The sequence below is a fragment of the Podarcis raffonei genome, chromosome 2 (assembly GCF_027172205.1).
Source record: "Podarcis raffonei isolate rPodRaf1 chromosome 2, rPodRaf1.pri, whole genome shotgun sequence".
Taxonomy (NCBI): domain Eukaryota; kingdom Metazoa; phylum Chordata; class Lepidosauria; order Squamata; family Lacertidae; genus Podarcis; species Podarcis raffonei.
This window is the reverse complement of record NC_070603.1, coordinates 68,779,230-68,806,706: the sequence shown is the minus strand read 5'-3', so window position 1 is coordinate 68,806,706 and position 27,477 is coordinate 68,779,230. Positions and strand designations below refer to the sequence as shown.

At 46.2% G+C, this 27,477-nt stretch overlaps 3 protein-coding genes across 4 annotated transcripts; 2 read left to right on the top strand and 1 right to left on the bottom strand.

Moving 5' to 3' along the window:
• The first annotated feature begins 235 nt into the window (after window positions 1-235).
• On the top strand, window positions 236-14,860 carry CLTB (clathrin light chain B). Of its 2 annotated transcripts, XM_053377186.1 has the most exons (6): window positions 236-642; window positions 2,973-3,019; window positions 8,713-8,830; window positions 9,928-10,039; window positions 10,730-10,783; window positions 11,593-14,860. In XM_053377186.1, the coding sequence occupies exons 1-6, from the start codon at window positions 459-461 to the stop codon at window positions 11,762-11,764; spliced, it is 687 nt and encodes a 228-aa protein (XP_053233161.1). In that variant the 5' UTR covers window positions 236-458; the 3' UTR covers window positions 11,765-14,860. The 2 variants fall into 2 exon arrangements, with proteins under 2 accessions (XP_053233161.1, XP_053233162.1); XM_053377187.1 differs by lacking the exon at window positions 10,730-10,783 and having other exon boundaries at window positions 241-642.
• A 4,724-nt stretch (window positions 14,861-19,584) lies between these two features.
• Window positions 19,585-22,466, bottom strand: HIGD2A (HIG1 hypoxia inducible domain family member 2A). Its single transcript, XM_053377193.1, has 2 exons — window positions 22,193-22,466; window positions 19,585-19,962 (listed from the first exon to the last, which is right to left on the bottom strand). Exons 1-2 carry the CDS (start codon window positions 22,332-22,334, stop codon window positions 19,796-19,798), a joined length of 309 nt encoding a protein of 102 aa, XP_053233168.1. The 5' UTR covers window positions 22,335-22,466; the 3' UTR covers window positions 19,585-19,795.
• Window positions 22,467-22,581: 115 nt separating this feature from the next.
• NOP16 (NOP16 nucleolar protein) lies at window positions 22,582-27,288 on the top strand. Its single transcript, XM_053377188.1, has 5 exons — window positions 22,582-22,821; window positions 23,934-24,048; window positions 25,640-25,709; window positions 26,161-26,267; window positions 26,615-27,288. Exons 1-5 carry the CDS (start codon window positions 22,715-22,717, stop codon window positions 26,756-26,758), a joined length of 543 nt encoding a protein of 180 aa, XP_053233163.1. The 5' UTR covers window positions 22,582-22,714; the 3' UTR covers window positions 26,759-27,288.
• Window positions 27,289-27,477: the final 189 nt, after the last annotated feature.

Here is a 27,477-nt window from a genome sequence, read left to right as displayed (position 1 = left end):
TCTGGATTTTGGAATTTCCAGAAGGGCTGCAAAAAGTGACTAGCCAAAAATAAGTCCGGCGGCCTTAAGATGCCGTCTTTTGCCGCCGTCACGATTGCTGGCAAAACTCTCCTTGGGCGGAACTGCTCTGATTTTCGACGGCGGCGGTTCCGCCGGGCCAGCCCGATGGCAAGCAGGAGGCGCCGCAGTGCTTCCCCCTCGCGGCTCCGGGGCTCCTCGGCAGCCTGGCTGGTGAGGTCACCTCCCTTCGCCCGTCCTTTCGCGGCGAGGCTCCTCCCGCCGCCGCCCGACGCCGCCGCCGCAGTGACAGCTGAGCCCGGGCTTCCTCGTCGCTCGGCGGTTCTCTGCGCCTACCTTTGCAGCCAAGGAGCGCCGTCGGCGCAGCTGGGGTCGCCTGCCCGTCGTCCTCGAGGAAGGAAAGGGTCGGGAGGCGCAGCTGGCGGGGTGGGGGAGGCAACATGGCTGATGATTTCGGTTTCTTCTCCTCGTCGGAGAGCGGAGCAGCCGAGGCCGCCGAAGAGGACCCGGCCGCCGCTTTCCTGGCTCAGCAAGAGAGCGAGATCGCGGGCATCGAGAACGACGAGGGCTTCAGCACCGCCGACGGGGCCGCGGGAGGCAGCCAGGAGGCAGCCGAGGCGCCGGGTGAGCCGGAGCGGCGAAGGGCAAAGAAGCGGCGCGCGGGCCTGCGCCGAGATGCGGCGGGCGAGCCGGGCTTCTCGGGGGTGCGGGCGGGGGAGGCGCCGCGGGACACCTGCTTGGCATGCAGAAGGTCAGGGGTTCGACCCTGCTGCCAGTACCGCCGCTAGATGGACCAGTTGCCGGACTCGGTGCTGGGGCAGCTCCCCGTGTTTCTGTGCATTCCTCCTCGGCCTGGGTATGAAGATGAAGCAGTGGACAGAAGGCTGGCTTGGAGGGAGCCTCTGAGGTTCCCCCGCCGCTCCTTGGGGTGGGAGAAGAGGAAGTGGTACTCCCTGTCCGCCATCCCCGAGGCCGTCAGCATCCTGGCAGAGATGTCTTTGCCTCTGCTACAAATTATAACTTTGCCTGCTTTTGGTGCAGTCTTTGGTAGAGCACTGTCCTCCTTTTTTTCTAGCTCAGCCCTTTAGGTCAGGAAGCAGGTATGCTTTGGATTTGGGACTCATAGGAAGCAGAGGCGTTTTACTCTTCAGGACAACATCTGCAGCCACAGGAAGGGAATCAGAGTTGGGAGAGGTCTCAAAGACCATCTGGGCCAACCCTCTGCTGATGCAGATGCCCCATTCTACACCTAAGATCTTTGAATGGTTAGCATCTTTTGGCCAGGTGTGAACAGTTGGCCCAAGGCAGAACAGCCCCAGCGTGACCCACAGAGAGAGCTCTCACTAGTCTTCCTTGGCTGGGATGAGGCAGGCAAGTATTAGGCCCAAGTGCTAGGCTGGGGAGAGATGGTATAGAAGGAAGGGACCATTCTTAGGAGACAGGCCTCCTGAAGCTCAAGGCCGACTTTGGGAGGAGTCCTTACAAATGTTGCCAGACCAGATCCAGGCTTCCTGGGTGTAGCCGAATATTCAGGGTGTGTGCACGGTGCCAAGGAAAAGCAAGGGCATCTACAAGGAAGTGGTGTTAGGAAAGGAAGGAATAGGTTCTCTTACCATGGGAAAAGCACAAGGAATGCTGCCCCTTTGTCCTTTGACTTACTCTCCTCCTTTGCCTTAGCTCTGCTGAGGGTTGTCAACTTTTTCAGCTGGCCTGCTCCTGTGCCTTTGCCATCAGCCTGGGTTGTGGGGATTTTCCACTGCTGGATCTCATTGCCAAAAAAGCTTCTTAATTTCTGCATGTCATGCTGCTGTTGAAAACAGAACAAGTGAAAAAGACAAGTCCATTCTTGGCTCTGCTTAGTCAGGAGCCCTGAAACAATCTTCTTCCCAAGCAAGAAAGTTACACTCTTTAGCCAGAGTTACTGTTTTCAAAGGCCTTGTGAACTGAAAACACACTGTCCCCATTTGGCCTTTCCAAGCATGCTCCAAGTAAGCAGCCTAGAGTCTCAGAACCTGTTTAAACAGTTGACAAGGGATCTCCCGCTTCTTTGCAGCCCATTAAATATCTGGAGTCAGCCCCCTTCTTCTTGTGGACTGGCTGATCTCAAGTACTGTATATATTCTGTTGACCTCTAAGTAAACATGTATGGGATCAAGCTGCTGATTTGTTAACTTAATTTTGTTTCTTCCATTGTACATCCGCCCACTCTTTCCTATATTCCCAATATTTCCCCACATCAGTTCATGCATCTGATGAATTAAATTCTAGCTTACGGAAATCCATGCCCACAATTTGCACCCTCATCTAACCAGCTTTTCTTAGTAACATCCCACTGTGCCTTACCCTCAGTGCAAAAATTACAATGTCCCATTTAACTCAGTGGGGACTTATTTTGAAGTAAATTCCTATCATCTCCTGCTATCAGATTTGCTTGCAGTGCTGAGGAAAGGGGGCTTCTGGCTTCTAATAATTGCAGAACTTCTGATCTCAGCAGTTGCTCACAGGTGCCACAGTTACCAGGTCCTTATCCAAGGGCTTAGAGATTAATGAAAATGAGGCACAAATTGATGGACTGGCTTTTACTGAGAAGGTTGCACCAAAGACTCTAACAGCAACCACAACCATTGGCTTGGCTACTTAGGACTTATTTTGGGGTGCTGGAATATAGGGGTGAGCATTCCAGATTCCTGCACTTTCTGTCCCCAGATTCTGAGACTCTGGATTTTCTCTCTGTCTTCCAGCTTCCACACATTGCTGTGTTTACCTGTCTGTCACAGACCTCCCACTTTTGTAACCCAGTCAAACCATGAGGCAGACAGCTGGTCCCATAATATAACCCATTCCACCAGCCTTTCCCCAACCTGCTGCCTTCCAGATGTTTTTGGCTACAGCTTCCATTAGCTTAAGTGGCACAAATGGCTACTAACATGTTTTTATTTTTTTTCCTTCTGCAGCTGATTTTGACAGCAATGGGGCCACCGTGAACGGAGACCTCTATCAGGTGAGATCCTCTGAGAGAAACTTCTGGTCTATGGGGCCAGAGAATGTAGCCTGTGTAGTAGATGCCCAGCAGGAATTACTAGACCCCCAGAGTTCAGAGCAGGTTCTTTGAGGCATCTCATCTGATACTATCGGCTTCTTTGCAGTTTTCTCAAAGAAAAGGGGACAGATTTGTGGGTGACCTGGAATACTAGCCACCAGCCCTTCTGTTTCCAGTTGAGATTGGCTATAACATTCTCTTCCCCTAGAATAATTCAACCCTTGCAGCTGCTTATGGGCATCACATATAGCAGGGATGTGGATCTAGATGGGGAAGAGCCACAGCTCAGTGGTAGAGGACCTGGCTTTCTTTGCATGCTGAAGGCCCCTTGCTCAATGCGCAGCTTCTCCAACTAGGGCTGGGAATGTCCCTGGTCCTGCTATCCTGGAGAATTGCTGCCAGTCAGTGTAGACAACACTGAGCTAAATGGACCAAAGTCCTAGAAGTCAGAGGCTTTCATTGTCTGTCTGTGGGTTGGTTGGAATTTGTTTTGTTTTGTTTTAGTCTTGAAAAGTGAATGGTTATCTGGCAGGTTCCTATGTTGTGCTGCTGTGATTGCTACTGATACGATGGCTGAAAGAATGGTTTTGTGCTGTCTTTTGTGTTCTGGTCAGATGGTGCTCCGTAAGCGCACCTTCTCCCTCCACACGGGCCCTTTAGCCTCCCGTTTCTGCTGACAGTAGCCTCCAGTTGCTTGGCGCTCTTACAATGCTGTGTGTGGGCAAGCACTTACAAGCTGCCAAGGAGGAATTCAACACGCGCTGCCCTTTCGGATGCCATCCCACACCATGACGTAGGAACAAGCCCAGTCTGCTCGGGTAGATGGAGAGGCAGCGGCTGTTGTGGAGCGCTTCACTCCCTCCTTGTTGTGGTATCGACTTGCTTTATAGCAGCATAATCCCATTGGAGATGGGTAGACTTAATTAGATTACCGGATTCGGGTGCGGGTGGAGGGTAATCCAATAGCCTTGCTCTACACGACAAGCAGCAATAGTTGTGAAGCTGAGAGAGCTTTGCGCTCAATTGCAGCCGCCTTTCCTCTCCAGCTTGAACCCCCTTGGGGTCTGACTTTTGATTCTGGAAAAGCAATCCACCTATCTTTAGGAACATAGGACATTGCCTTATACAGTCTGACCATTGGCTCACCTAGCTCAGTGTTGTCTACAGGGACTTGCCAGAAGCTATCCAGAGTTTCAGGCAAGGAATTTCCCCCTACCTAGAGAAGTTGGGAATTGAACCTGAGGTCTTTTGTATGCAGAGCAGATGCTCAACTGCTGAACTATGGCATTACCTTCTCTTACTTGCTTCCAGACATAAAAAACAAGATAACAGTTTGTGGATCCTAAGTTTTCATATAGCCAGAGAGCCAGCCAAAATAGCAAACTCAAGGTTGTAGAGAGAGTTTGAGGCATGCTGGGAAATACTTGTGGAATTATATTGGAGTGACAGTGCTAACGTCTGAATAGTGCTTGCATGCACATCTGTCAAAGCATGTTTACTTTTTGGAAAATAGTCCAGCCAGACTGTTAAGGCAGTCTTGGCCAGTTTTTTCAGGCTGGAGGTGTGGATGTGTTCATTTGCACATTCCACGAGGGACACCACTTTTAGGGCTGGAATAATTTCCCTTCAAGAGCCTAGGAATTAAGGGGAAAGTGTGGAGTCCTCTTGTTACAGGAGAAGTAAGAAGAAAGTGGTGCCCCCAATATAGAACTGATTTGGTGCAAATCAAAACTCTAGGCAACAACCTGTTGGCCAGGGGTGCCAACCTGAATACAGTAGTACCTCAGGTTAAGTACTTAATTCGTTCTGGAGGTCCGTTCTTAACCTCAAACTGTCCTTAACCTGAAGCACCACTTTAGCTAATGGGGCCTCCTGCTGCTGCTGCGCCGCCGGAGCCCGATTTCTGTTCTTATCCTGAAGCAAAGTTCTTAACCTGAAGCACTATTTCTGGGTTAGCGGAGTGTGTAACCTGAAGCGTCTGTAACCTGTGGCTGCTAGCCATGTATCACATTTCTCTCTAGTGACACATTCCTTGTCTTTACCTCAGTGCCTCTCACAAGAGACCAGGTGTGGCCAATTCTGCCCCATTATCAAATTATTCCTGCACTACAGCTTTGTTTCAACAACAGATGTTGCAAGAAGGAATGGCAAACAAACCGGGAGAATTAGATTGGCTAATTCTGTAGTGACCCATGAAATTTAAGGGGAAAGCGCATTCTGTGGGAATTCAGGGGCAGCCCAGTGTAGGAAAGAGCCCCCCATCCCACAGAATGGTAAGGCTGCACAAGTTATTCTGGCACAAGCACTAACAGTAAAAATGCAATCATAATAAAATAGCCAACAGCTTGTTGTCTTTTCATGACACTCAAAATCAGGCAGTTACCTCACGTTGCCTAATGGTAAGGTCAGCCGTTCCCTCTTATAGTGGGATTCTTTCACCTTTCAGCCAGTCCTGTTCCTGCTTGCATAGCTTGACTACTGAATAGCTAACTATCTTCAGGTACCTGTTCCAGAGAGCTAGCTGTGTTAGTCTGTTGGTGCAAAAATGAAGAAGAATCTTGTGGCATCTGTGGAAAAGCCTTCAGCATTTTCCTGAATTGGCTGTGAGTTCCTATCCCCTAAGGATTTTTGAACTGTTTTGGCCATGGTGGCTGGAGCTGAGGGGAGTTGGAGTCGAAGTACACCCATAAGGCCACAGGTCACCCACATCCCTGATGTAGTGGGGACGGGGACCTCTGCCTGGGCGTGATCTGCAGTCTCACGAGATTCAGCCTCCACCTGCCACCCAGTCCCATTTATCTTTTTATATCACATAAAAACTTTTCAGGGTACAGTCCCTGACTGTAGTAATACTGTTCCTGGACTGAACCATTTAGAGAGGTGAGGGGGATGCTAGACTTGAACCTTTCTCCCTGACCCACTAGCTTTTTGCATGGGGCAAGACTCTGTTGTTGCTTTGAGGGGAGGGAAATATCATTCTCCTTCCTCCTCACCTTCAGTGGCCCAGTCCAGAAACAAATTTATCACTTGATTTGTGTAAATTTGGTCATAGAAATTTGTTTTCTTTTTGAAATGGAATCTAAAATTCAAATAAACGCTTCAATTGATTCTGATGTTTGGAATGAGATGGAAAGGCTAGGTGGGAGAGCTGCTTCACTGAGAGCCAGTAAATAATCAACTGCAAGGAGTCTGACTGTGGACCAATAAAATGTTGTATGTAAGTGGAACTGATACTGTGGGCCTTCTCAAATGCTGCAGCTGGCTTATTTAATTACTATGATTACTAGCCTTTAAATAAAGGTGACCACTTGTAGCACTTCCCGCATGATTTCAGCTTGAGGCTGCAGTAATTGCCATGACAATGGCCCTGGGTGGTGTCAAAGTGGTTTTAGAGCCGATTGAAACAATTGCCCGGCTAGGATCAAAGAAAGATCTCCTCAAGAAGGCACTAACCTTCTCAAGACCTACTGTGACATCAGAGGGATGACATCACAGAGGAACAGCTTGCAGCCGTTCCTCCTTAGAACTGTAGGTGCTTGCCTGTTGCACAGACATGAAAATCACGTTGGCAGCGAATAGCGCGTTGGATAAGGCTGGGCAGGTACATGGCTGATGAAGGGTTTCTGTTGGGCAGCATAGGAGTGTAGCTTTCAGAAGGACCTGTTCCTATAAGCTTATACCAGACTAGGTTCAAGGTGCTGGTACGTACTGATGCAGAAAACCCTATGAAGCTTGGGTCTAGGATACCTAAAGTGTTGTCTCACCCCCTACATACCCAATTGATCACTGCAAAAACCATCCTACCAGGCGGTTCATTCCACATGGTGTTGGAATTGGGCCTTTAGTGTGCAGCACCTACCCTTCTAAAGTCCCTCCTGTTGCATATTGGTCACCTTCTTTATTGTCTTTCTGCTGCCTGCTAAAATATTCATCTTTTAACAAGCCTTCTGAAATCTTTACCCCAGTTGGTATCTTTCTTGGAATTGAACTGATTGTAGGCCTGTGCTGTTCTAAGCTTTTTAAGAATTGCTTTTATTATATATATATATATATATATATATATATATATATATATATGTATGTTTTATATATGTGGCGCTGTGGTCTAAATCGCTGAGCCTAGGGCTTGCCGGTCAGAAGGTCGGCAGTTCAAATATCCACTACGGGGTGAGCTCCCGTTGTTCAGTCCCAGCTCCTGCCAACCTACCAGTTCAGAAGCACGTGAAAGTGCAAGTAGATAAATAGGTACCACTCTGGCTGGAAGGTAAATGGCGTTTCCGTGCACTGCTCTGGTTTCACCAGAAGCGGCTTAGTCATGCTGGCCACATGACCCAGAAAAACTGCGGACAAATGTTGGCTCCCTTGGCCAGTAAAGTGAGATGAGCACCACAACCCCAGAGTCATTCGGGACTGGACTTAACTGTCAGGGGTCCTTTACCTTCTTTTTTATGTTTTATATATGTGTAAATCACTTTGGGATACCTCATGGGAAGCAATTCGTAAATGAAATAAATGAATAAATAAATAGTACCATAATTTTCAGGCAGTTGTGCTAGGACTCTTGAACCTTCTTCACAATTTCCATTCTTTTCCACCTTGTTCACAGAATGGACCTTGGGAAAAGGTGGCTTATATCTGCTGGAGAACTAGGAATAGGACTTCACCATAATTTGGTGCAAGACTTTTCATGCTGCTTCTTATTCCACGTAGATTTGTGGTTGACTGAGACTATGGGTGGGTATGGGAGAGGAGTTCACTTCCCACCACTGGGAAATTCCTCTTTCCTGGGGGCCTGCATCTGGTGTTGGGTCAAAGAGACAGGTTAGGGATGCCCACCCTACTGCTCTACAGCTTCCCCAACAGAGGTTGTCTTGGCTGTGGGTTGAAGGAACCCGGAACTGTGGTTTTGGGTGAGTTGCCAAAGTTCTCCCAAGTTGGCAAAGCTCATTTGATGTCAAATCCACGTCAAAATAGAGCCTTTAGCGTTGGTGACCCGGTCCTGTGGAATACTCTGCCAACAGAGATTCAGCAGGCGCCTTTTGTTTCAACCTTTAAATGCTTACTGAAAACTTTTCTATTCTGCCTAGCTTATGCAGGCAATTCAGAATGCATATTTCCATAACAGTTAGTTGATGGACTCTGACGGCCTAGTATACCTGAAGGAGCGTCTCCACCCCCATTGTGCAGCCCAGACACTGAGATCCAGTTCCGAGGGCCTTCTGGCGGTTCCCTCACTGTGGGAAGTGAGGTTACAGGGAACCAGGCAAAGGGCCTTCTTGGTAGTGGTGCCCACCCTGTGGAACGCCCTCCCATCAGATGTCAAGGAAATAAACAACTATCTGATTTTTAGAAGACATCTGAAGGCAGCCCCGTTTAGGGAAGTTTTTTATGTTTGATGTTTTGTATTGTTTTTAATATTCTGTTGGGAGCTGCCCAGTGTGGCTGTGGAAACCCAGCCAGATGGGCGGGGTATAAGTAAAAAATATTTATTTATTTATTTATTTATTTATTTATTTATTTATTTATTTATTATGTGTTTTATTTTACGTAGATATTATTGCAAACTGCTTTGATATATTTTATGATACAGTGATACATAAATGCTTTTATGAAGAAAGAGCCTGCATCTCACGAACTGTGGCTTTTGCTTAAAGGAATCCAATGGGCCCACAGATGCCTATGCAGCCATTGCTAGAGCTGACCGGCTGACGCAGGAGCCTGAGAGCATCCGCAAATGGCGAGAGGAGCAGAAAAAGAGACTGCAGGAGTTGGGTAGGAATGAGAAGGAGCAAATATAAACTGTACAAATGTCTGTTTTGTACTTCTAATGCAGATTTTTGAGGGGCACACAGAGCTGGCCCAAGCTGTTATGACATACTTTGTCAATCCGGCTCCGTCCAGGGGCTGTGGACTACAACTCCCATCAGCCCCAGCCAGCAAAGATGTCTGAGGCAGTGCTGAGTACCCAAGGCTAGTCAAGTTATTTGAGCACCTGAGGCAGAAAATTGTCCCAAGTGTGCCTCTCTTCCATGGCTATAAAAATACAACAAATTAAAATAAGTAACAGTTTGACATCCCAAATCAGCTTCCTCACTCTGGTTAATGGGAGAGCCAGCTCCCAGGAGCAGAAACTGGTGAATAATGAAATGAAGGGTAGGAGGGTTTCATCAGAGAAAAGGCTACAAGGAGGAACTTTAAAGGGTAAAATGAAAAAGTCATTGTAGGGCTGTAGAGGGTTGCAGGGGATGAAAAGCCACTAGGATAACAGGGACATAGATGTGGGTGGGGCTGAGGGAGTTGGGAAGCATAGAATAATTAAGAAGATGGCAATGGAACCTAAAACATCCAAATATAGTGAGAAGACAGTAAGAAAAGACATATACATTAGGGGTTCTAGACAGAATTTTAGCCACAAGCTTCACCTCAGGAGAGCTATTTTCATGGGGCTTCAGCTGGATATACAGAACCAGTAGTCCTCCTTCATAACACAGAGCCTGACTAGTTGGGTGTACACTGATTTGCTTATGCTCCTCCCTCATTTCCACTTAGTCCACTGCCTGTGTGCCCATTTCTTTGCCCTTGTTATCTGTGTTTTGCGACTGCTTAGAGCAGCACTTGGGCTATATCTTGTGAAGGGGCTCTTCCATATCTACAGCCAGCAGCTCCCTGCCTCAGCTTCCTTCCAAGGGCTGTGGCAAAAGGACAGCAGCTCACTGGTACAGCATCTGCTTAGCATGGAGAAGGTCCTAGGTTTTATTCTCAGCATTTCCTCAGTGCCAGCTTTGTGAGGTGCTGGGCTGCGGGCTGAGACTTCTCTCTGTCGCCATCCTTCTGCCCAGCAGTTACGGTATGTGTCTTTCTCCTTTCAGAAGTGACCTCTAAGGTGTTAGAGCAGGAATGGCGTGAAAAGGCCAAGAAGGACTTGGAAGAGTGGAACTTGCGGCAGAACGAGCAGATGGAGAGGAACCGGGCCAATAACAGGTATGGCTGGGCGTGACAGCTTTTAGCCCCTGCCAATAATAGCTCACTTCACCCCTGGCACCTGCCAAAGTATCAGAGCTGCCCCTGGGAGCCATAACACAGCCTGAGAAAAGGGACCTCACTCTTTTGGCTCCCACACATCCCTGGGGGCAGGCTGGGTAAGGGAGCTTGGAGATAAAAACCCTGAACTGTATTTCTACCAGGCCACACCATCACAGTTGTGCAATAAATTTATATGGGCCAAATAATGGATTCTGGTGAGAGTGCCTCACCAGGCAGCAAGACTGGTCACTCTTGCATTCAGATCTGCAACACGCAGGCGAGCCTTTCCACATTATCTGCTGCATGACTTCAAGGCGTTGCCAGACTAGTTACTGCAAACATCCTGGGTGGGTTTCCCTTGCAGTCAGTCTGAGATTTGGGCTCGCTGCTTCCTAGAAGCTGCTGTCTCTGTTTTTGTGGGGTTATGGACCATGCCAAATATTTCATCTCCGTAAGGGGGCTGCCTTCTGTCACTCCTAAGCATTTGACTAACGAATCTCTAACCAACCCATGGGAGCTTCCCCATGCGTCTCTCCTGCTTTGTCTGATTCTGTCGCTCCTTCAAGGGCACTAACCCACCTTTCTCTCTTTAACTCTTTGCTGCCTCTCTGCTGTGCTGCTTTCTTCTGTCTCTGGGTCACACCGTAGGATTGCTGACAAAGCCTTTTACCAGCAGCCGGATGCCGATGTGATTGGCTACGTGTACGTCTCTCTATTGCTCTTTTCCCCTTTGGGTCCTTTCCTAAGTGGATCTCCTGTATGCGGCTGTTGGGCTCTATTCCCTAAGCTTAAGTTTGCCAGTTACACAAGAGCACAGGTGTGCATTTGAGGGTCTCTTTGTTGCCAGACATTTTACAAGTGAAGAAAGGGCTTCTGCAATTGTTTCAGGATATGCTAAAGCTGCATTGGTTTCCCCCTTTTATACAGAGTTTCCAGGCATATATTCAGAGCATGAGTGCAGCCACTTGACTGAATAGTTTCCCCCAGTTTCCTTTAGAAAGTCTAGTGCTTTTTTGATATTGTTGTACTCAGAGCCATTCCTATCCCAAGAGGGTTTTGGCTGATCTTTATGTGCCGTTTCTTTTCTTTTGAGAACTTTTTATTGCAGAAAAGGAAAGAAATAATATTAATTTGTTTGAGTTCAGAAAGGTGAACTCAAAGCGACTTAGAAATACAAACATATTCCGAATAACTTACACATAATTAAAGCAACAAGACATTGTAGCAGCTATAACAAACATGACACGTGAGGAAAACGTTTCCATTACTAATTGTGCTTTGTGTTTCTCTGCCACTTAAGGTCGTTCCTTTATTGTTAATTGTTCATTCCTGATAAGTAAGTGGCAGTGCCCTTTAATCTTCTTTTGATGTGAAAAGCAATCTATTTTCAGTCGCCAGTTAGCCAAGCAATTCCTCTTGGCTACCTGACTGGCATAGTACCATAGATAAGGAGGTCCTTGCCTGCTTCTTTTTCTGAGCCTGACCCTATGCTCGCTTGCCTCCTTCTCCAGGGCCTCGGAGGAAGCCTTCATGAAGGAGTCCAAGGAAGAGATGCCCGGCACCGAATGGGAGAAAGTGGCCCAACTCTGTGACTTCAACCCCAAGAGCAGCAAGCAGTCCAAGGATGTGTCGCGCATGCGCTCTGTGCTGATCTCTCTCAAACAGACACCCCTGGCCCGCTAGCCAAGCCGGAAAGGGGCTGGGGGCTGGGCTGGGGGCCGGGGTGAGGATGCCGAGTTGCTCTTTGGCCAGCGGATTTCGCTGCTGCACAACAACAGGCTTAGACGGCCACCAGTAGGGGACACCAAAAGCATCCCACCCCTGCCCCTTCCTCTCTCCTCCGTGCGTTTGCGTCACTCGGGCCGAGTGGTTGCCTGTACCCCTCCCCCTTGGTTTTACTTTGCTTAAAGGGTGCATTGGTATCTTTTTCCACATATTTATTAACTGCGTGGTTCCTTGGGCAGCTGCCCTCCTTGGTTCACACACCTGCTGCCTTCAAGAAAGGTCACTCCCTGTTTTAGCATCTGGGGCATTCACAGGCTTCCCTGGCCCCTGCTTATCCCATGAGACTTGGCCGGTAGAGTAGGCAAAACACAGTTCACTTTCCCAATACTTTGTACCAGACCCAGGAGGCACCACTCAATTGGAGCCCAAGGCTGCATGCAGGATTCCCCAAGTTAGGGGCTCCGCTCTTGTTGCTGCTTACCCCCAGCGAGAGTGAGGGTGACCCTCAAGAGTAGGTAGAGTGTTGGAGCTTAGTCGTGCTTCCGAGCTGGTGCCGGAGAGGCTTGGCAGAGAAAGAGGAGGGTGTCTGCAAGCCCTGGGGAGGGGGCGGCGGGGAGGGATGTACAAAAGGGAGAGGGCAATGAGGAAAACTGACCTAAAGACTTGGTGTGCTGAAATTGTAATGGAGGGGCTGAACTTAAGATCTGTTTGAAGTCATGAAAGAGCTGCAGGGGGAAACGACAACAAGCCATTGTGCTAAGACTTGCTTCCACTGAGTGGAATGCTGTTTCTGCCCACCACCAGTTAGTTATTCCCGAGTCAAAAGCCTGTTTTGGCTTAGGTGATGTAGAAGGGGAAGAATATAAGAAAGAATCCTGAGCACTTCCTTCATATTCTCATTCCCCACCTCTCTCATTTACATGCACACATGTGCCCCTCGAGGCATATTATTCTGTATTTGCAAAGGCAACACTAAGCACAGGGACGTGATATGGGGTTAACTGGATTTTTCTCGGAGAGATTGCTTCTTTCAGTTTGTGTGCTTCAAAGGGAAGGTAGATGAAAGCAGGGCAATTCTGTACTCATCTCCCATTAGGAGCTGTCTATGCCTTTTGGGCTTCTAAGCAAGCCAAGGTCCATTCTCTTACTGCCGCCACCCATAGTAAGTTAACACCCCCAAATCAAATACTGTACTTGAGAACGCATTCCTGTGCAGCTTGGAACAAAGTTCCACAGTATATCCAACAGGGCTTTCTTACATATACTGTATATATATATATATATATATATATATATATATATGCACAGGATTGCAGTTTTAAAACACTTCACCAGCACAATCATGTCTGTTCAGAAGTAAGTCCCATGGAGTTCAATGAGGTTTACTGCTAAGTAAGTGGGTGTAGGATTTCAGCCTACACATTTGATTTGAAGGCTGATTTCCTTCTATAAAGATTCAGAGATTTGCTGGACACCTTATGGTGCAGCTGATGACCTTGCTGCCATTAGGTTTCCCCAGCCCAGGTAACAAACAAATGTGGAGCTGAAATTACACTGAGACCAGTCCACTCTCCCAGTGCTGTGTGAAGAGTAAGTGATGATTCTGTAGTATTTGTCCCTTTCCATACTGCTGGCCTGTATCTTGGGCTCCTGCCTTCTCTTCCTTTATACCAGGAGAGGAGCCGACAGATTATTCATTTTCCCATTGGGTGTATGTTCTGCTGTGAGGGGCTGCTTGGCTCCTCTAATGAAGGTTCTTCACCTTGAGTGAATGTGAACCTAATAGCAGAAAAGCACAATGGCCACATTTGGCTGCAAGTGCGTATTTTGGAGTCTCAGGAATATATGGCCGTTTGGGGGAGGGGGATCTGGGCTGGTTGTGCATTGTTGGCGAAGTTTTCAAGACCACAGAAACAGCTGTAAGCACAGAATACATAGATTATCAGGGTTCACCTCCTTACTTGGGCTGGCTTTGCAGGGAGCTGCTTTTGTGATTTGCTTATGTCCATGTATATTATTTAATGTGTTAAGGTCCTCGTGCGCTAAGCTCACCGTATCATTTTTGAACAGTGAAGCATGTGTATTAAAAAAAAGATCCACAGAGGAAACGGAAGTTCCTATCCCAGGAAAGACAGTTCTTTCAAGGAGCTTTTGACAGCATTTGAATTTTCCACATGTGGACTGTCGCATCAGCACCTTGCTCTTCAAAAATGATGTGATAAGCGTTGTGCAGGGAAAACGGTTAAAAAGTGTTAAAAAGTGGGTTGGTCTGGGCTTTGGTAGCTTCCAGAAAAAAGGATGTGTTCCTATGGGGAAAGGCAGCTCTTTTAGGTAAAATGTTTAATAAGGTTCATGCTCTTCTCTAATCAGGAGCCCAACAGCTTTGGAAACAAACGCTATGCAGTACAACAACCTTGCAGGATTGAGGGAGCCTTGCGGTATATGCAGCTCAAAAAGCCTGCCCAGTCTTTGTCCAACATGCTCTGTTGGCCAAAGATGCTTTAATTTGCAATATAAAGTTTGTGACAACTGCATTACAACTCTCTGTTTGGGCGCTGTTGTTGCTAACTAAGAGAAGTGCAGAGAAAACTATCTCTCTTCACAAGGGTTCATTTTAGGGATGTTTCCTCTGGAACAATCCACATTCAAGTTTATCTGAAGAGCTAGAGACGAGTGACAGATTCCAGACTGATGGCAGCTCCCTCTTCCACCATCAGCTACAGAGAACTTCACAGCATAGAGGAGACAGCTGGGAGCATTGGTGGTCTGACCACTCCTCACCGTATCCTCTGAAAACCAAGCTGTTTGCTTTGTACCCCGGGATGGATATCTGCACCGGAGTCCAGTAGCAAGAAACAGCCCCTGCTTGGAATCACCCAGTCAGCCCAGAATTTCACTACTACTATGTCTGGCACCCCAAGTGGCGGCAGCAGTAAGCTGGGGTGGCACTTGGGGGAGGCGGGAGCTTTGCCTGCAGCTGCTCTGTCCCCCAACATTACAATCTATGACTTTGTTAAACCACCTATTATCAATAAACTGCCACTACTCCATTCAGTTTAAGGAGTCACAGAATCTTTCTTTCCATGCTTCTTTGAAATAATGGGGGAGAATATTTGGGGCAATTAATATCCTAGGCCAAAGTTGGGGAGCATGTGACCCTCTGAGTTGTTATTGAACTACAAGACCTACCAGACTACCAGAACACCAGCCATGCTAGCTGGGGCTAATTATTGGCCAGTTTGAAGGCCACAGGTTCCCCAACTCGGTCCTAGGCTGAAGCCTTGCAATCCTCTGTTATAGGAGGGAGATGACCATTTTGAATACTTTTCTCTGAAGCAGCACTGGGAGTTTTTAGACACGTAGAGACTGATACTAGGCATGGTTAGTTGGAAGTTCCACTGTCTCCAGTGACAATTACTCTTAGGTAAGCATTCATGGTGTTGCTTCCTTAGACAAGTTTCACATAAGAAGCTTATGAAAGAAATTATGTCAGCAATGTTTGGGAGGCACACTTAATAATAGATCTTTCTTACTCCGCATCATATTAAAAAGTTCTAGCCTTGGTATATAAGGTATTTGAGGGGCAAACGTTTCTTAAGCAGTAAATACAGAATGTTTTTAAATGAGCCGTAGTTTTCCTATGTTCACAGATGTATATTTGAATTCCTTTTTTCATTTTAAACATTCTCTGAAACAAGAAGGGAAAATCCACTTTTTTAGCACACTCTAATTACCCCCAATTTTATGAAATAGAAGATGGTTCAAGCTTATTAGCCTTTAATTCATCTTTTCAGGCAGGTACATTCTGTTACCTTGATGAAAAGTTGCCTGCCTGTACATTTATCTGAGACAGGTAGAATCATATCCACACACTTCACTAGAAAGAATTGTAATGCACTTTAAGAATGCAGCTAACTACAAGTTTGTTGTAGCTAGTCTTAAGTGTTCTTGGAAATGCCTCTTCTTTCCCCACTGGCAAATAAAACTAAACTTATGAGCTCTGCATTGACAGGAAAGCAACAGACTGCATTTAATGTTTGCCTGTCAACATAAGCCAAGCATATTTTGGGCTTAGGCATAAATAAGTTATGTTCTACATTTCCTTCTGTAAGGCACTGAGTATCTCTCTTTATCATAAAGTTGGAGTAATTCTCATTTTTAAACATCACTTAGTGTGTTAAAAAGACAAGAATGAATTACTGCTGGTGGGGCGGGATGAATCTGTAAGACAACTCTGCCCAGACATCTTGCTCCTGACCTCTGCACCCTGAAATTTTGTTGGAAAAACTAAGAGTTCTGATACCTCTGCCTTTCTGCTAATTCAGGAGAAGCCCAGTCTCCTGGAGAATCTAAAATCCTTAATGTCCAAGCAGCCATTGTGACGGAGGAGCTAGGAGGAACAGGGCTAAGGCTAAACATTAAAAGCTATCAACTAACACTGCCCCATTATAGTTGCAATCGTTTATTGCAGAGCTCTTATTTTGTGGCTGCAAATAGTAAAGCCAAAATAAAGAACAGCTTCAGTGAAAAGATTTGGACTTATTAATATACAAACATAACTAGAAGGGAGAGAGGGGCATACAGCGTTGTTACTTGGTGGCAAATTCTTTGACTTTGTGCTGATTGCTCATGCCTCTAGACCCAGGAACTGCTTTGGCTATGTCAGTATCTGCATATTTATCTACACAAGACTAGAGTTTACAGCTGGCCATTAACACCTCACAATACAATCTTATACACCATTACATACCAGTAGATATCATTAGATGAGGAACCTGTGGCCCTTTAGATGTTGATGGACTACAATTCCCATCATTCCTGGCCATGTTGACTGGGGCTAAAGAAGTTGAAAGTCCAACATCAGAGGGGCAACAAGTTACCCATCTCTGTTGGTAGGGAATTGAAAGATACTCTGTGGACCTTCAGATGTCTGCCGGACTATAACTCCCATCAACCCATCATGAGGTTGAATTGTCCAATGGCGTGTGGATGACAGGTTCCCTATCCTTGCTGTAGGCCACTGTGTATTCAGCAGCACGTCTGAGGAAACAAATACAGTGCTCGATTGAGAGTCTTAACTTCAATGGGTATTGATAGCTTTAAATTGAATTTTAAAAATTCAATCTAGTGTATAGGAAACAGCTGCCACAGAATCCAGGTCCAATTAAGACCAGTTCTCAAAACAGATTGAGCTGTAAAAGAATCATGCTGGCACTATTATTTTGGGTGATGACAAACTGAGAACAAGTAACAAAATATTGGTTGTAGTTGCAGAAAGAATAATGGAAAGCTTTTCTATGAAGGTCTCTTTGTTGAAAACTTATTTGCTTCCCTAGTATTTCCACAGCACCTATTCAATTTGCTGAGCTTATGCAACACAAAATAGAGGTTGCCGCCAATTACTCCCAAAAATCTGAGAATAACATTCAGTATCAAACTTCCCATCTAATGAAGTGGATCTTCTACATGATTTGGGCCATATAGCTCTTGAATGCAAAGTGCCCCATTTCAAACTATTTTAGTGGCATCTGTTTTTCCTTAGCGACTGGCATGAAGAATTTGTTCATAGAATAATTTGTCCTCAGCAGATCTGGCAACTAGGCTAAACCTCTTCCTTCTGCATACCAGATTTCCTCAATCTTACATTTAATTACCAGTCGGAAAATGTAAACAAACTTGATTCTACAGTGCAATAAGTGGACAATCAAAGAGGTTTTTCTGAAAAAAAAAGTTAATCCTGTAATAGCTTAATAATATATCAACAGCCTTATTCAGCAGAGCAAGCTGCCAAGAATCTGCCTAACATGGCTTGTCTTATAAGTCACACTGTTCCAGATTACTAATGGTTATATCAGAGCAAATGAAATGCTTTCAGTGGACAGCCATCAGTATCCTTAACTCATTGTTATGAAATAATGCTTTGGAAATAAAGTTTCTCCACTCACTCCACTTCATGTGTCTTCAAAACTTCATGTGTCCCAAGATGCCCAATTGCTTTATTTACATAACCCATCTTCCTGCAATTTACATCAGCCATGTTTACATCCTTTTCTTAGTCACAAACCGCGCAGCATAAACCATAAGCAAGAGTCCTATACAGATCTACCCCAAAATAAGTCCCACTGAATTCAGTGGGGCTTACTCTAGGGTAAGGGGGTAGATGGTTGCAGCCCAAGTCATGTATCCATTTCCATACCCAGACTTTTAAAGTCATCAGCTTGAACGTTGGGACTGAGTTTTTATTAGCCCTGATATAGGAGGAAGAAGAAACTGGGGTGGGTGGAAGCTCAGTGGTGGGAATCTGGGTTGGAAAACCTCACCTTTTCACCCCAATGTCAGTTACTTCGGAGCTCCCCCCCCCCAGCTTCCTGCAGAGCAGATAGCCTTAGTGGAGGCAGAATAGGAGGTGGCAGCAACTGAACAGGAAGGTGCAGTCTTGTCGCCTATAAGCAGGTGCCATCTTTGCAGATGGGAGCAGACTCCTCTCTCCCCAACGGAGTACACATTTGGAATCAGGACTGGCATGCAAGGCAAGCAAGTCTCACGAGTGAGTGTACCATGCCCTGTCTTTAAAAGCTTGGTGGCCAAGTCATGGAAACTTGTTGGGGGCATTTTCATCACTTGTGTCCAGTTCTGAATGTCTTGCCTTGTTCCTGAATCATGACTCTTGAGCTCTATGTCTGCTGCTAAGCCTCTGCTATTACCTGGATAAAGATATTTTTCTTACACATAAGTAAGAACTCCTGTGTGTGTGTGTGTGTGTGTGTGTGTGTATTGGGTGGGAGCAGGACACTGAATGCAAGAGGAACTGAGAGCAGTTGGCTAGAAGCTGGCACCAATAATAAAACAACCAGCATGTGCAAGAGCAGCGCATGTAGATACCAACAGCTGACAAGGAGAAGAGAGCAAAGAAATTTGTTTCAGTTCAAAGACGCAAAGAGGTGTAATCTACTCCACCCTCGAATGTGAATATTTCAGATAGAGTAACCACAACTAGAAGTAAACTCCCCTCTCATTCAAAGGTTCTGCTCATCCCTTCCAGCCCTCAGGCCTTGTGATAAATGTGAGCAATTTCCGAAGTGTTTTGAAGCACAAAAGTGCCCCCAAGGTAATAAAGACACTTGTTCCAATTAGCTTTACTAATAACTTTTACTCCAATATATTGATTGGCCTTGTCAGCCAAACCAGCTTTACGACAAGGCTATATAAGAGAGAACGGACACTTTGTTCTTGGAGGTAGCAGCAGCCAGAGCCCATCAATGGAGGAGGTGAGCTGTTTATCTGGCCCTCCTCCACAGCTGCTGGAATGCCGCCGCCTCTTGAGGAAACTGGCCTTTTTGCGCCTTTAGCAGAGACAGGAAGCTTGCAACACCCCACTATCTGCTGGCTGACTGATTAAAAACCCACCTGGGCTCATTCTAGCAGGGGAGTAAGGGCTACATAAAGACGTGGGCCAATGGTGGCGCCCCTTTGTGGGGAGGCAAGGGCAAGGGCCACCCCCATAACATCTTCTTTGGGGGTGGCCTTGCCCTAATTGTTGGGAGAAAGACAGGGAAAATGTGCCCATGTTAATTCTCCTCAGCCTCTCGGTGGCTTTCAATACAATCAACGATGGTATCCTTCTGGAGCGGTTGTCTGACTTAAGGGTGGGTGGCACCACTTTGCAGTGGTTCTGGTCCTACTTGGATGGTCATTTCCAAGAGTCACGCTTGGGGAGTCAATTGAACATGTGCAAAACGCTCGCTGCCTGTCATAATAATATCAGTGCAGAAAAATCCTTATATACCAGTGTCAAGGTTTAATTACTTGAATAAGTGAACACTGCTTTATGTATGTGTGTGTGAGTATATATATATTTAACGGAACCATCTGGCACCTGATGGTCACTACAAAATATCACCACACAAGGTGTGGAAAGCACCCTCTCCATTGCAGAAAGACTCAGGATGATATTGGATAGCCACACGTGGCTGCACAACAGTAGCAGGTTCACTTCTTTGGTTTCATTGACGCAACCACCACACCCACCAATATGGCTGCGACGGTGAAGCCCTGGGCTAGAACACGTGCCCGCATCATCCTCTGGGACTGCAGGGTATTTCCCCTCTTGAAGCAGATGAGTCCATAGGCCAAAACTCCTGCTGTGCCAAGGCATCCTAAAGGGCAGGACAAGAGAAAGAAGGAAATGTGACCATGTTTGCCCGTGAACTGAAAGTCAGGTTTTCATCAAAGAGGTGCAAGTCTAAACATTTTCTTTCAATCTCACTTCCTCCTTGGTAAAATTGTGAATAACCTCACAGGGGGAAACCCCGGTCTCAAGACAAAGATAGTAAAGAATTCTACAAATGGAAAATATTAGGAAGAGGAAGCCCTTCTTCTCTTGGAGACTGTTTCCCAAAGAGGAAATATCTGACCACATATCCCTGGGCAGGTGTGGGTGGGAATCAATGCTGCACGGAACTTCACTACTCTGCTCACCTGAGTGAGGAATACACCTAACACAGTGGTTTTAATACAATTTCAGTTTGAGAATCACTTGACTAAACACAATTCCTTCCTCCAGGTCAGTAGTTCTCAAAGGATATGGCGCACCACACTGGTGTGGTAGGAGAGGATGGCAAATGCAGTGGGAAGATTCAAGGACAATCAAATAAACATTTAAACATTTCAGTGTAGTGTAGTATAGTATAAAAATATATGTTTTATTTGTAGAACATGGATAGATATATTTTCAAAATGAGAGCAAAAGCATATGAAACTGCAGACTCACGCCTCTCATTGAGTTTGTATACACCCTTAAAGTACATATGTAAAAGGCTCATTTATAGTTATATTTTAGGAATGATTCATGTTCTTATGTAGCTGCATTGTTTGTTTTCTCCTCCAACAGCTCCCACCTCAACATAATCCACACAACCCAAAATCTAGATTACTGTTCATAGCTTTGTGGCCTCTTAAAAAGTAACACATTAGAACAATTGTTAGTGTGCTACTGCAGTCTACTTCATCAGACACAGAGAGCAGAGCTTTCCAAACTCTGTGTTGCAACACATTAGTGTGTCAGCTGCAGTGTGTAGATGCGTTGCATGAATGCTCCCCTTGCTCCTTCTGGGGCAGTAAAGGGTTAGTTTAATCTCTGGTTTGCTAGTGAAACTGAATTACTGTGTCACGAAATGAACCAAAACTGAATTAAAGGTAAAGGTACCCCTGCCCGTACGGGCCAGTCTTGCCAGACTCTAGGGTTGTGCGCTCATCTCACTCTATAGGCCGGGGGCCAGTGCTGTCCGCAGACACTTCCGGGTCACGTGGCCAGTGTGACAAAGCTGCATCTGGCGAGCCAACGCAGCACACGGAACGCCGTTTACCTTCCCGCTAGTAAGCGGTCCCTATTTATCTACTTGCACCCGGGGGTGCTTTCGAACTGCTAGGTTGGCAGGCGCTGGGACCGAGCAACGGGAGCGCACCCCGCCGCGGGGATTCGAACCGCCGACCTTTCGATCAGCAAGTCCTAGGCGCTGAGGCTTTAACCCACAGCGCCACCCGCGTCCCTTAAAACTGAATTACTGTGCTGCAAAATGACGCATGTCCATAAAGTGTGTCACCAACTTGAAAAATTTGGAAAGCTCTGACAAAAAAGGTGACCCTCCATTGTCAGGTACAATGATCACATACCATGCATATGATGAAGTGAGTTCTACTCCATGAAAGTTTATAACACAATAAAATTGTGCCACAACTCTAGTTCTTTTTTATTTGTTTATTTACTGCATTCATAGCCCACCTTTTTCCTCCAAGGAGTTGAAGGTGGTGTACAATGTTCTCCCCCTCCTCATTTAACCAAAACAACCCTATGAGGTAGATTGGGCTGAGAGAAGACAGCGACTGGCCCAAGGTCATCCAAGGAGCTTCATGACCAAGCAAGAGATCCAAACCCTTTAATCAAGTTCACCATCTTTCCCTCTTCAACTCCTATTGTCACCCTGTCTCTGGGCCTAGATGAATACCCCCAACACCAGGACACTTCGCTGGTGGAGATTACCCCACCCCTCTCCCTGCTAAGGAAAGTTTCGCAGGAGACAATTCCGTGTGTCAAGTCTGGCTGGTGTCAAAGCCACACTGGGCTGGGGGAGAGAAGCATGGCAGCCTTACTCCTATCAGCTTCCTATCCTCAGGAACTCCTGCTCATCTTTTGCTTTCCCTCTTTCTGGATTTGACCCCTTTTTTTCTTTGACCGGTGCTGACCCAAGACATAATTGGCGGGGCCTGGGCTGCAGCAGACGGCGCCCCACCAACCCGTTTGACCTGCAAGGAAAAAGCTCTCCCTGTTGAATTAGGGTTTGCCCTAATTTGCCTCCCTCCCTCCCGGGCCCCGGGCCTCCCTCTCACCTATGGGCACCAGCGGATTCTCGCGGGTCTTGCGCCGGAACTTATCCCCGAACCCCTCCTCCGGGTGGTAGGCGGTTGGCGTGAAGCCCTCGATCAAGGGCGGGTTGTTGGGGTCGAAGGGCGGCGGCGCGCTCTGAGCCATGGCCGAACAGGCGCCGGAGGAGGCCACACCACGGGAAAGGCGGACAGGCTGCTTCGCGCTAAGTTATGCTTTGACCCTCTTCGGCTACCGTACCAACGAGGCGGCGCGCGGGGCCCACCGTAGCCCAATAGCGCTCTTGGCTGGGCCGGAACTGCAATACGAGCACGTGTATTTCCCCGCCGCCGCCCGCCGTGCTGCTGGGAGTTGTAGTCCGTCTGTCTCCTCGCCTACAGGAACGCAACCGAGGCTGCCGAGTCCGCAGAACTACGTTTCCCATCGGGCATCGGGGCGACGCTCCCAGAGGCTCGGGCTACTTCTACCTGTATTAGAAGCCGCGTGTGGCTGGATTGTTGCAGCCGATATTCCGCCGAGTCGCCGCGATGCCGAAAGCCAAAGGGAAGAGCCGGCGGCAAAAGTACAACTATAATGTCGACCGCAAGAAGCAGAACAGGGCTTTCCGCAAGCGCGCGGCGCCCCGCATAAAATGGTGAGTGGCCGGGAATTGGGGTGAAGTGGAGGCGCCCCGTTGGCTTAGGAGAGAGAGAGAGAGGAGCGGGGCTCCTCTGGCCGACCAACCTTCGCGTCTTAGCCGGGTGGGGATGGGGCATGTCGGATCTCAGTCAGGAGGGCTCACTCACCCAGAACCGGCCCAAGGCATGTTGGCACCTGAGGTCAACCACAAAATGTTGTGCCCTCTCTGCAGAGCAGGATGCCAAAGGAAGAAAAATAGAATTGTAGAATTGGAAGGGACTCCAAGGGTTATCTGGTCCAACCCCTTCAGTGCAGGAACTGGCCATCTCTAGAAGCACAGCAGAATCTGCTGGCTTCTGCACTGCCACCTTTTTTCCAGCTTTAGCCAGTCACCGAAGTTAAAGTTGATAAAAGTACAAGCCTCCGTTTGTTTCATTTTTGCCATTACTGGCGAGAAAGGCTGTTCTGTAATCCCTCCTACAGCACCATGCAGGGCATAGCCTAAGGGTACATGATGCAGCCGTTTGGCTGAAGCTAAGCAGGTCTCATCAGCATCAGGATGGGTGACCACCTGAGAATCCTGTGAATCTTGAACTCCAAGAGGGAAGAAAGGTGGAATATAAACCAACCAACCAACGAAATACAAATAAGTAAATGCTGCACAGTGTTTTCTACATATCCTGCCCATGGTAGACAGAATGTTTTTCTGTCATTCGTAATGCTTGGGTGCAATTCTGGAGGGTATTGATTACACCAGATCAAGTACAGTACTGAATTGCCACTGGGCAAAGTTAATGGTACTGTAGTTCAAAGACCCTTCCCAAGCTAGACCTATCAGTAAATCAGAATTAAAAGTACTCCTGTGGAACCGTGTGATAGTAGACACCTCAAATGTAGTAGCATTCTACCTACTTTTGATGTGTTGAAAGACTGCAGGCATTCCAGGAAACAAATAGGCTTTTAAAATTAATGAAATCAGGCAGAGCTGTCTAGAGTAGACAAATGTGGCTAATATTTTCTCTAAGTTAGTTGTGTGGCCATTCTTATCAGAGAGGGGAAGAACCCCTTCAAGAATGCATAATATTAATGTATGATTCTTTCCTCCTCTCAACCCCCATCTCTGTCCAGTACCCAAATCCGACATGCCTGGGATAGGACCAAAACTGTAAAGCAGAACCTGGCAGAAATGGGCCTGGCTGTTGATCCGAACAAGGCTATACCTATTCCGAAAACAATGCAACAGGTGAGTAGTGATATGTAGGTAAAGTTTCCAGGTTGGGAGTTCAGCCAAAACTGGGTCATCTACCAGTTTATAGGTGATGGATGCAGCCCTAGCAAGACAATATGTACAAAGTGGCAGCTGCAGAAATAGCTGGGGAATTTTCTGAGTAAGGAAGTGTTATATATAAGACATAAGGTCTCATGTGGTGTTTGGCTAGACACAAGGTATGCATGAAAGCAGTTGCTAAAATGTTATTTCAAACCTGTTTGTGAGAACATAAAAAGGTAGTATTTCAAACTCATTTACGCTTTCCCACTTCACCCTTCATACTAGATACAATGGTCAAAATGATAAAAAACTTTATGAGTCAGGGAAACCACGGGCAAAAAAGTTTGTTTGTTTGCTTGCTTGTTGCATTTATATCTTGCCACCTTCTCCAGTGAGCTCAAGGTGGCACATATGGTTCTCCTCCTCATTTAATCCACACAACAACCCTGTGAGGAAGTTAGGCTGTGAGGTGGCTATTGACCCAAGTTTACCCAGTGAGCTTTGTGGCCGGGTGGGGGTTTGAACCCTGGTCTCCCAGGTCCTAGTCCGATACTCTAACCACTACACCACAGAGGTTGTATCATTAGAAGTCCTTTGAAACCACCAATGGGTGCTGCATAGATATTTTTTTATCTATGTCATTTTAAATTGTTATTGATATTAATGTTGTATTTTTAGTTTTAGATTTTATGATTTATGTGGAAATTGTTTTCCTTTTGGTTTTGCATCTTTTGATGTGTTTTATTGTTTATGACTTTTGTTACGTTGATAATTATGGAAATCTTGGCATGTTGTAAGCCGCCTTGAGCATAGTTTCAACTATGGAAAGGCGGCATACAAATAAAATGATGATGATGATGATGGTCAGAAGCACAAATGGTCAGATGGAGAGTTTGGTGAATTCCAAACCTTGGGATATTTCCATGGTATTTCTGCTGATCTAGTAAAAATCTCCATCTTTCTGTGGCGCCCTTGATGAGGGATATATTTGACACCCCACGAGAGGTGGTGGACTCTCCTTCCTTGGAGGTTTTTAAGCAGAGATTGGAGGGCCATCTGTCATGGATGCTTTAGCTGAGATTTCTGCATTGCAGGGGGGTGGACGAGATGATCCTCGGGTACCTTCCAACTCTAAGATTCTATTATCCCAACGTTCCTTGGAACATAAATTGTGAAAGTACTGCAGAATGACTTTCCTAATGATAACTTATTCTAGGGATGCTACTAAAATTTGAGTTACTTAGTAGTCTGAAATGACTGCATTGGTGAAGTACCATTGCATCATGATTGCCTTAAGTATTATCACATTTGCTCTTTTGTGAAAGACAAATCTAGTGAAACTTTGTTATTCGTTTGCTTTTATCTTCTCCAGTTAATATTAATGAGAATGATGAAATTAGAAAAACAAATGGGGTGGTTGGGAATCTTTTTAAGTCCTTAAGGAAATATGAAAACATGCCAGCTAAGGAATTTGTAGAGTTATGTAGCATTTTAGAGCATACAAAGCAATGCATAATAAATGTATTTGTATAAAACATGATCTACCATGTCTTTTAAAATGCAGGTGCTGAAAATGGAAGTCGATGGACAAGAAGCAAATGTGAAAACTGTGCGGAAGCCATATGTACTAAATGGTTGGTAATAGCTTCATATTGGCAATGAATATGTTGGCCTGATGCCTCATAGTGAAACCTTTTACCTGAACTGTTGTAACTCTAAATCCTGAGAGCAACCATTTATCCTATTGAAATTCAGTGCAGTATTCTGGAGTGTATCAGCTCTCATTGTCAGGGAAACCCTGGTGATATTATGCATAGTCTTTTGTTGTTCTGTGTGGTTTTTATATCTTGGAGGCCACTTCTGTCTGAACCAACCCCCCTCCCATCCTCTGTTAGACCCCAAAGGCTGACCGGACACAAAAGGATCACGCCGCATGGCGAACTGCTGGTTTGCAAGAGGAAACGTGGGTGACCTCAGTGATCCTACTAGTTGAATCTAGCTGTATTTATTCTGCTCGAAAAAGGCCACACAGGGTGCAAAAACGCTTCCCTCTTCTTCACTGCCCTTTCTTTTTAACACTTAAAGAGTTGGAATCTGAGGCCAGCCTCCCAGAGAAGAAGTCAGAGACGCTCTCCCGAGATCTTATTGACTATGTCCACCACATGATCCGGAGCCATGGTGAAAACTACAAGGTAGGCACTCTTTGTTCTAGAAGCTCCACAGCGAATGGTTGCAGCTGCTAGCATTAGAATGTCCAATTTTCAGTATTTCCTGGTTTCTCTGTTTTTAAAAAAACAAAAACTGCTGAGCACACTCAATTCCCTGTTTGCTTCCTTTTTTCATCCATAGTGCTTTCCTGTACCCTGAGCTGAACTCAGTCTACATTTTCTGACTGCACTCCTGTGGTTGTAATTTTCCATTTGCTTTGTGCACAGCCACTTGTTGACTCTTGGTGTACAGTATACTGCTTGCTTTCTGGGTGTGGGAGGCCTCCTTAAGGCTGAGGTCGCTCATTACAACTTTACTCTTCGCCTCCTAGGCTATGGCACGTGATGAGAAGAACTATTACCAGGACACACCAAAGCAAATAAAGAGGAAAATCAATGTATATAAACGCTTCTACCCTGAGGAATACCAGACCTTTGTTGCCTCTCTGCACCCAGAGAAGATGGAACAGCAATGATTTTACTCACCAAAGAAATGGGCAGAAGCAGCTACACCTATATTATTTCAGATGCTAGTTTGCCCTCAAGTGACTTCTGGTCAGGGACTGAAATGTTGGATTATCTATAATTGTGCCCTTTGAAGAGAGAAGATGGGAAGGTGTTTATGTAGATGGGACTTTGTCTGACCTCTAATTGTTGGAGAGCCCTTGCTGCATTCTGCTTGCACCATCTTAGCTTTGGGATAGATCCTAGTTGAAATAAACTTCTTTCCCAAGCCCCGAGTCAGTAACAAAGCACAGCCAAAGGATGTTTCCTGTTCTTGCTGTGTGAGTGTCAAGCAGCTTTGCCAAACCATCTAGAGAACAGGTGGGAAAGACTGTTCTAAGGAAATTTTGGTACATCATCCAGCTATGGAAACAAGAAGTCGTGGTAAACCAATGTAATCAAAAGTCAGTATGTTTTCAAGCATTCTTTTATGAAGAGTAAAATATTTCCCCTTTTTTAAAAAAAAAAGTTTCTTTAAAAAATTGGTCTCTTACTATGGAAAGGTGTCTCAGTTTCTTGACTTTTTGCAGCTGTAGTATTTTAAGTCCTATTTTTGTGTATCAGCAGGTCCACCCGTGAGATGACATTATACAAGTACAAAGGAAAGCTGACCTTGGGAAGGCTCCTATGAAAACACACACACACACACACACACAGAGAGAGAGAGAGAGAGAGAGAGAGAGAGAGAGAG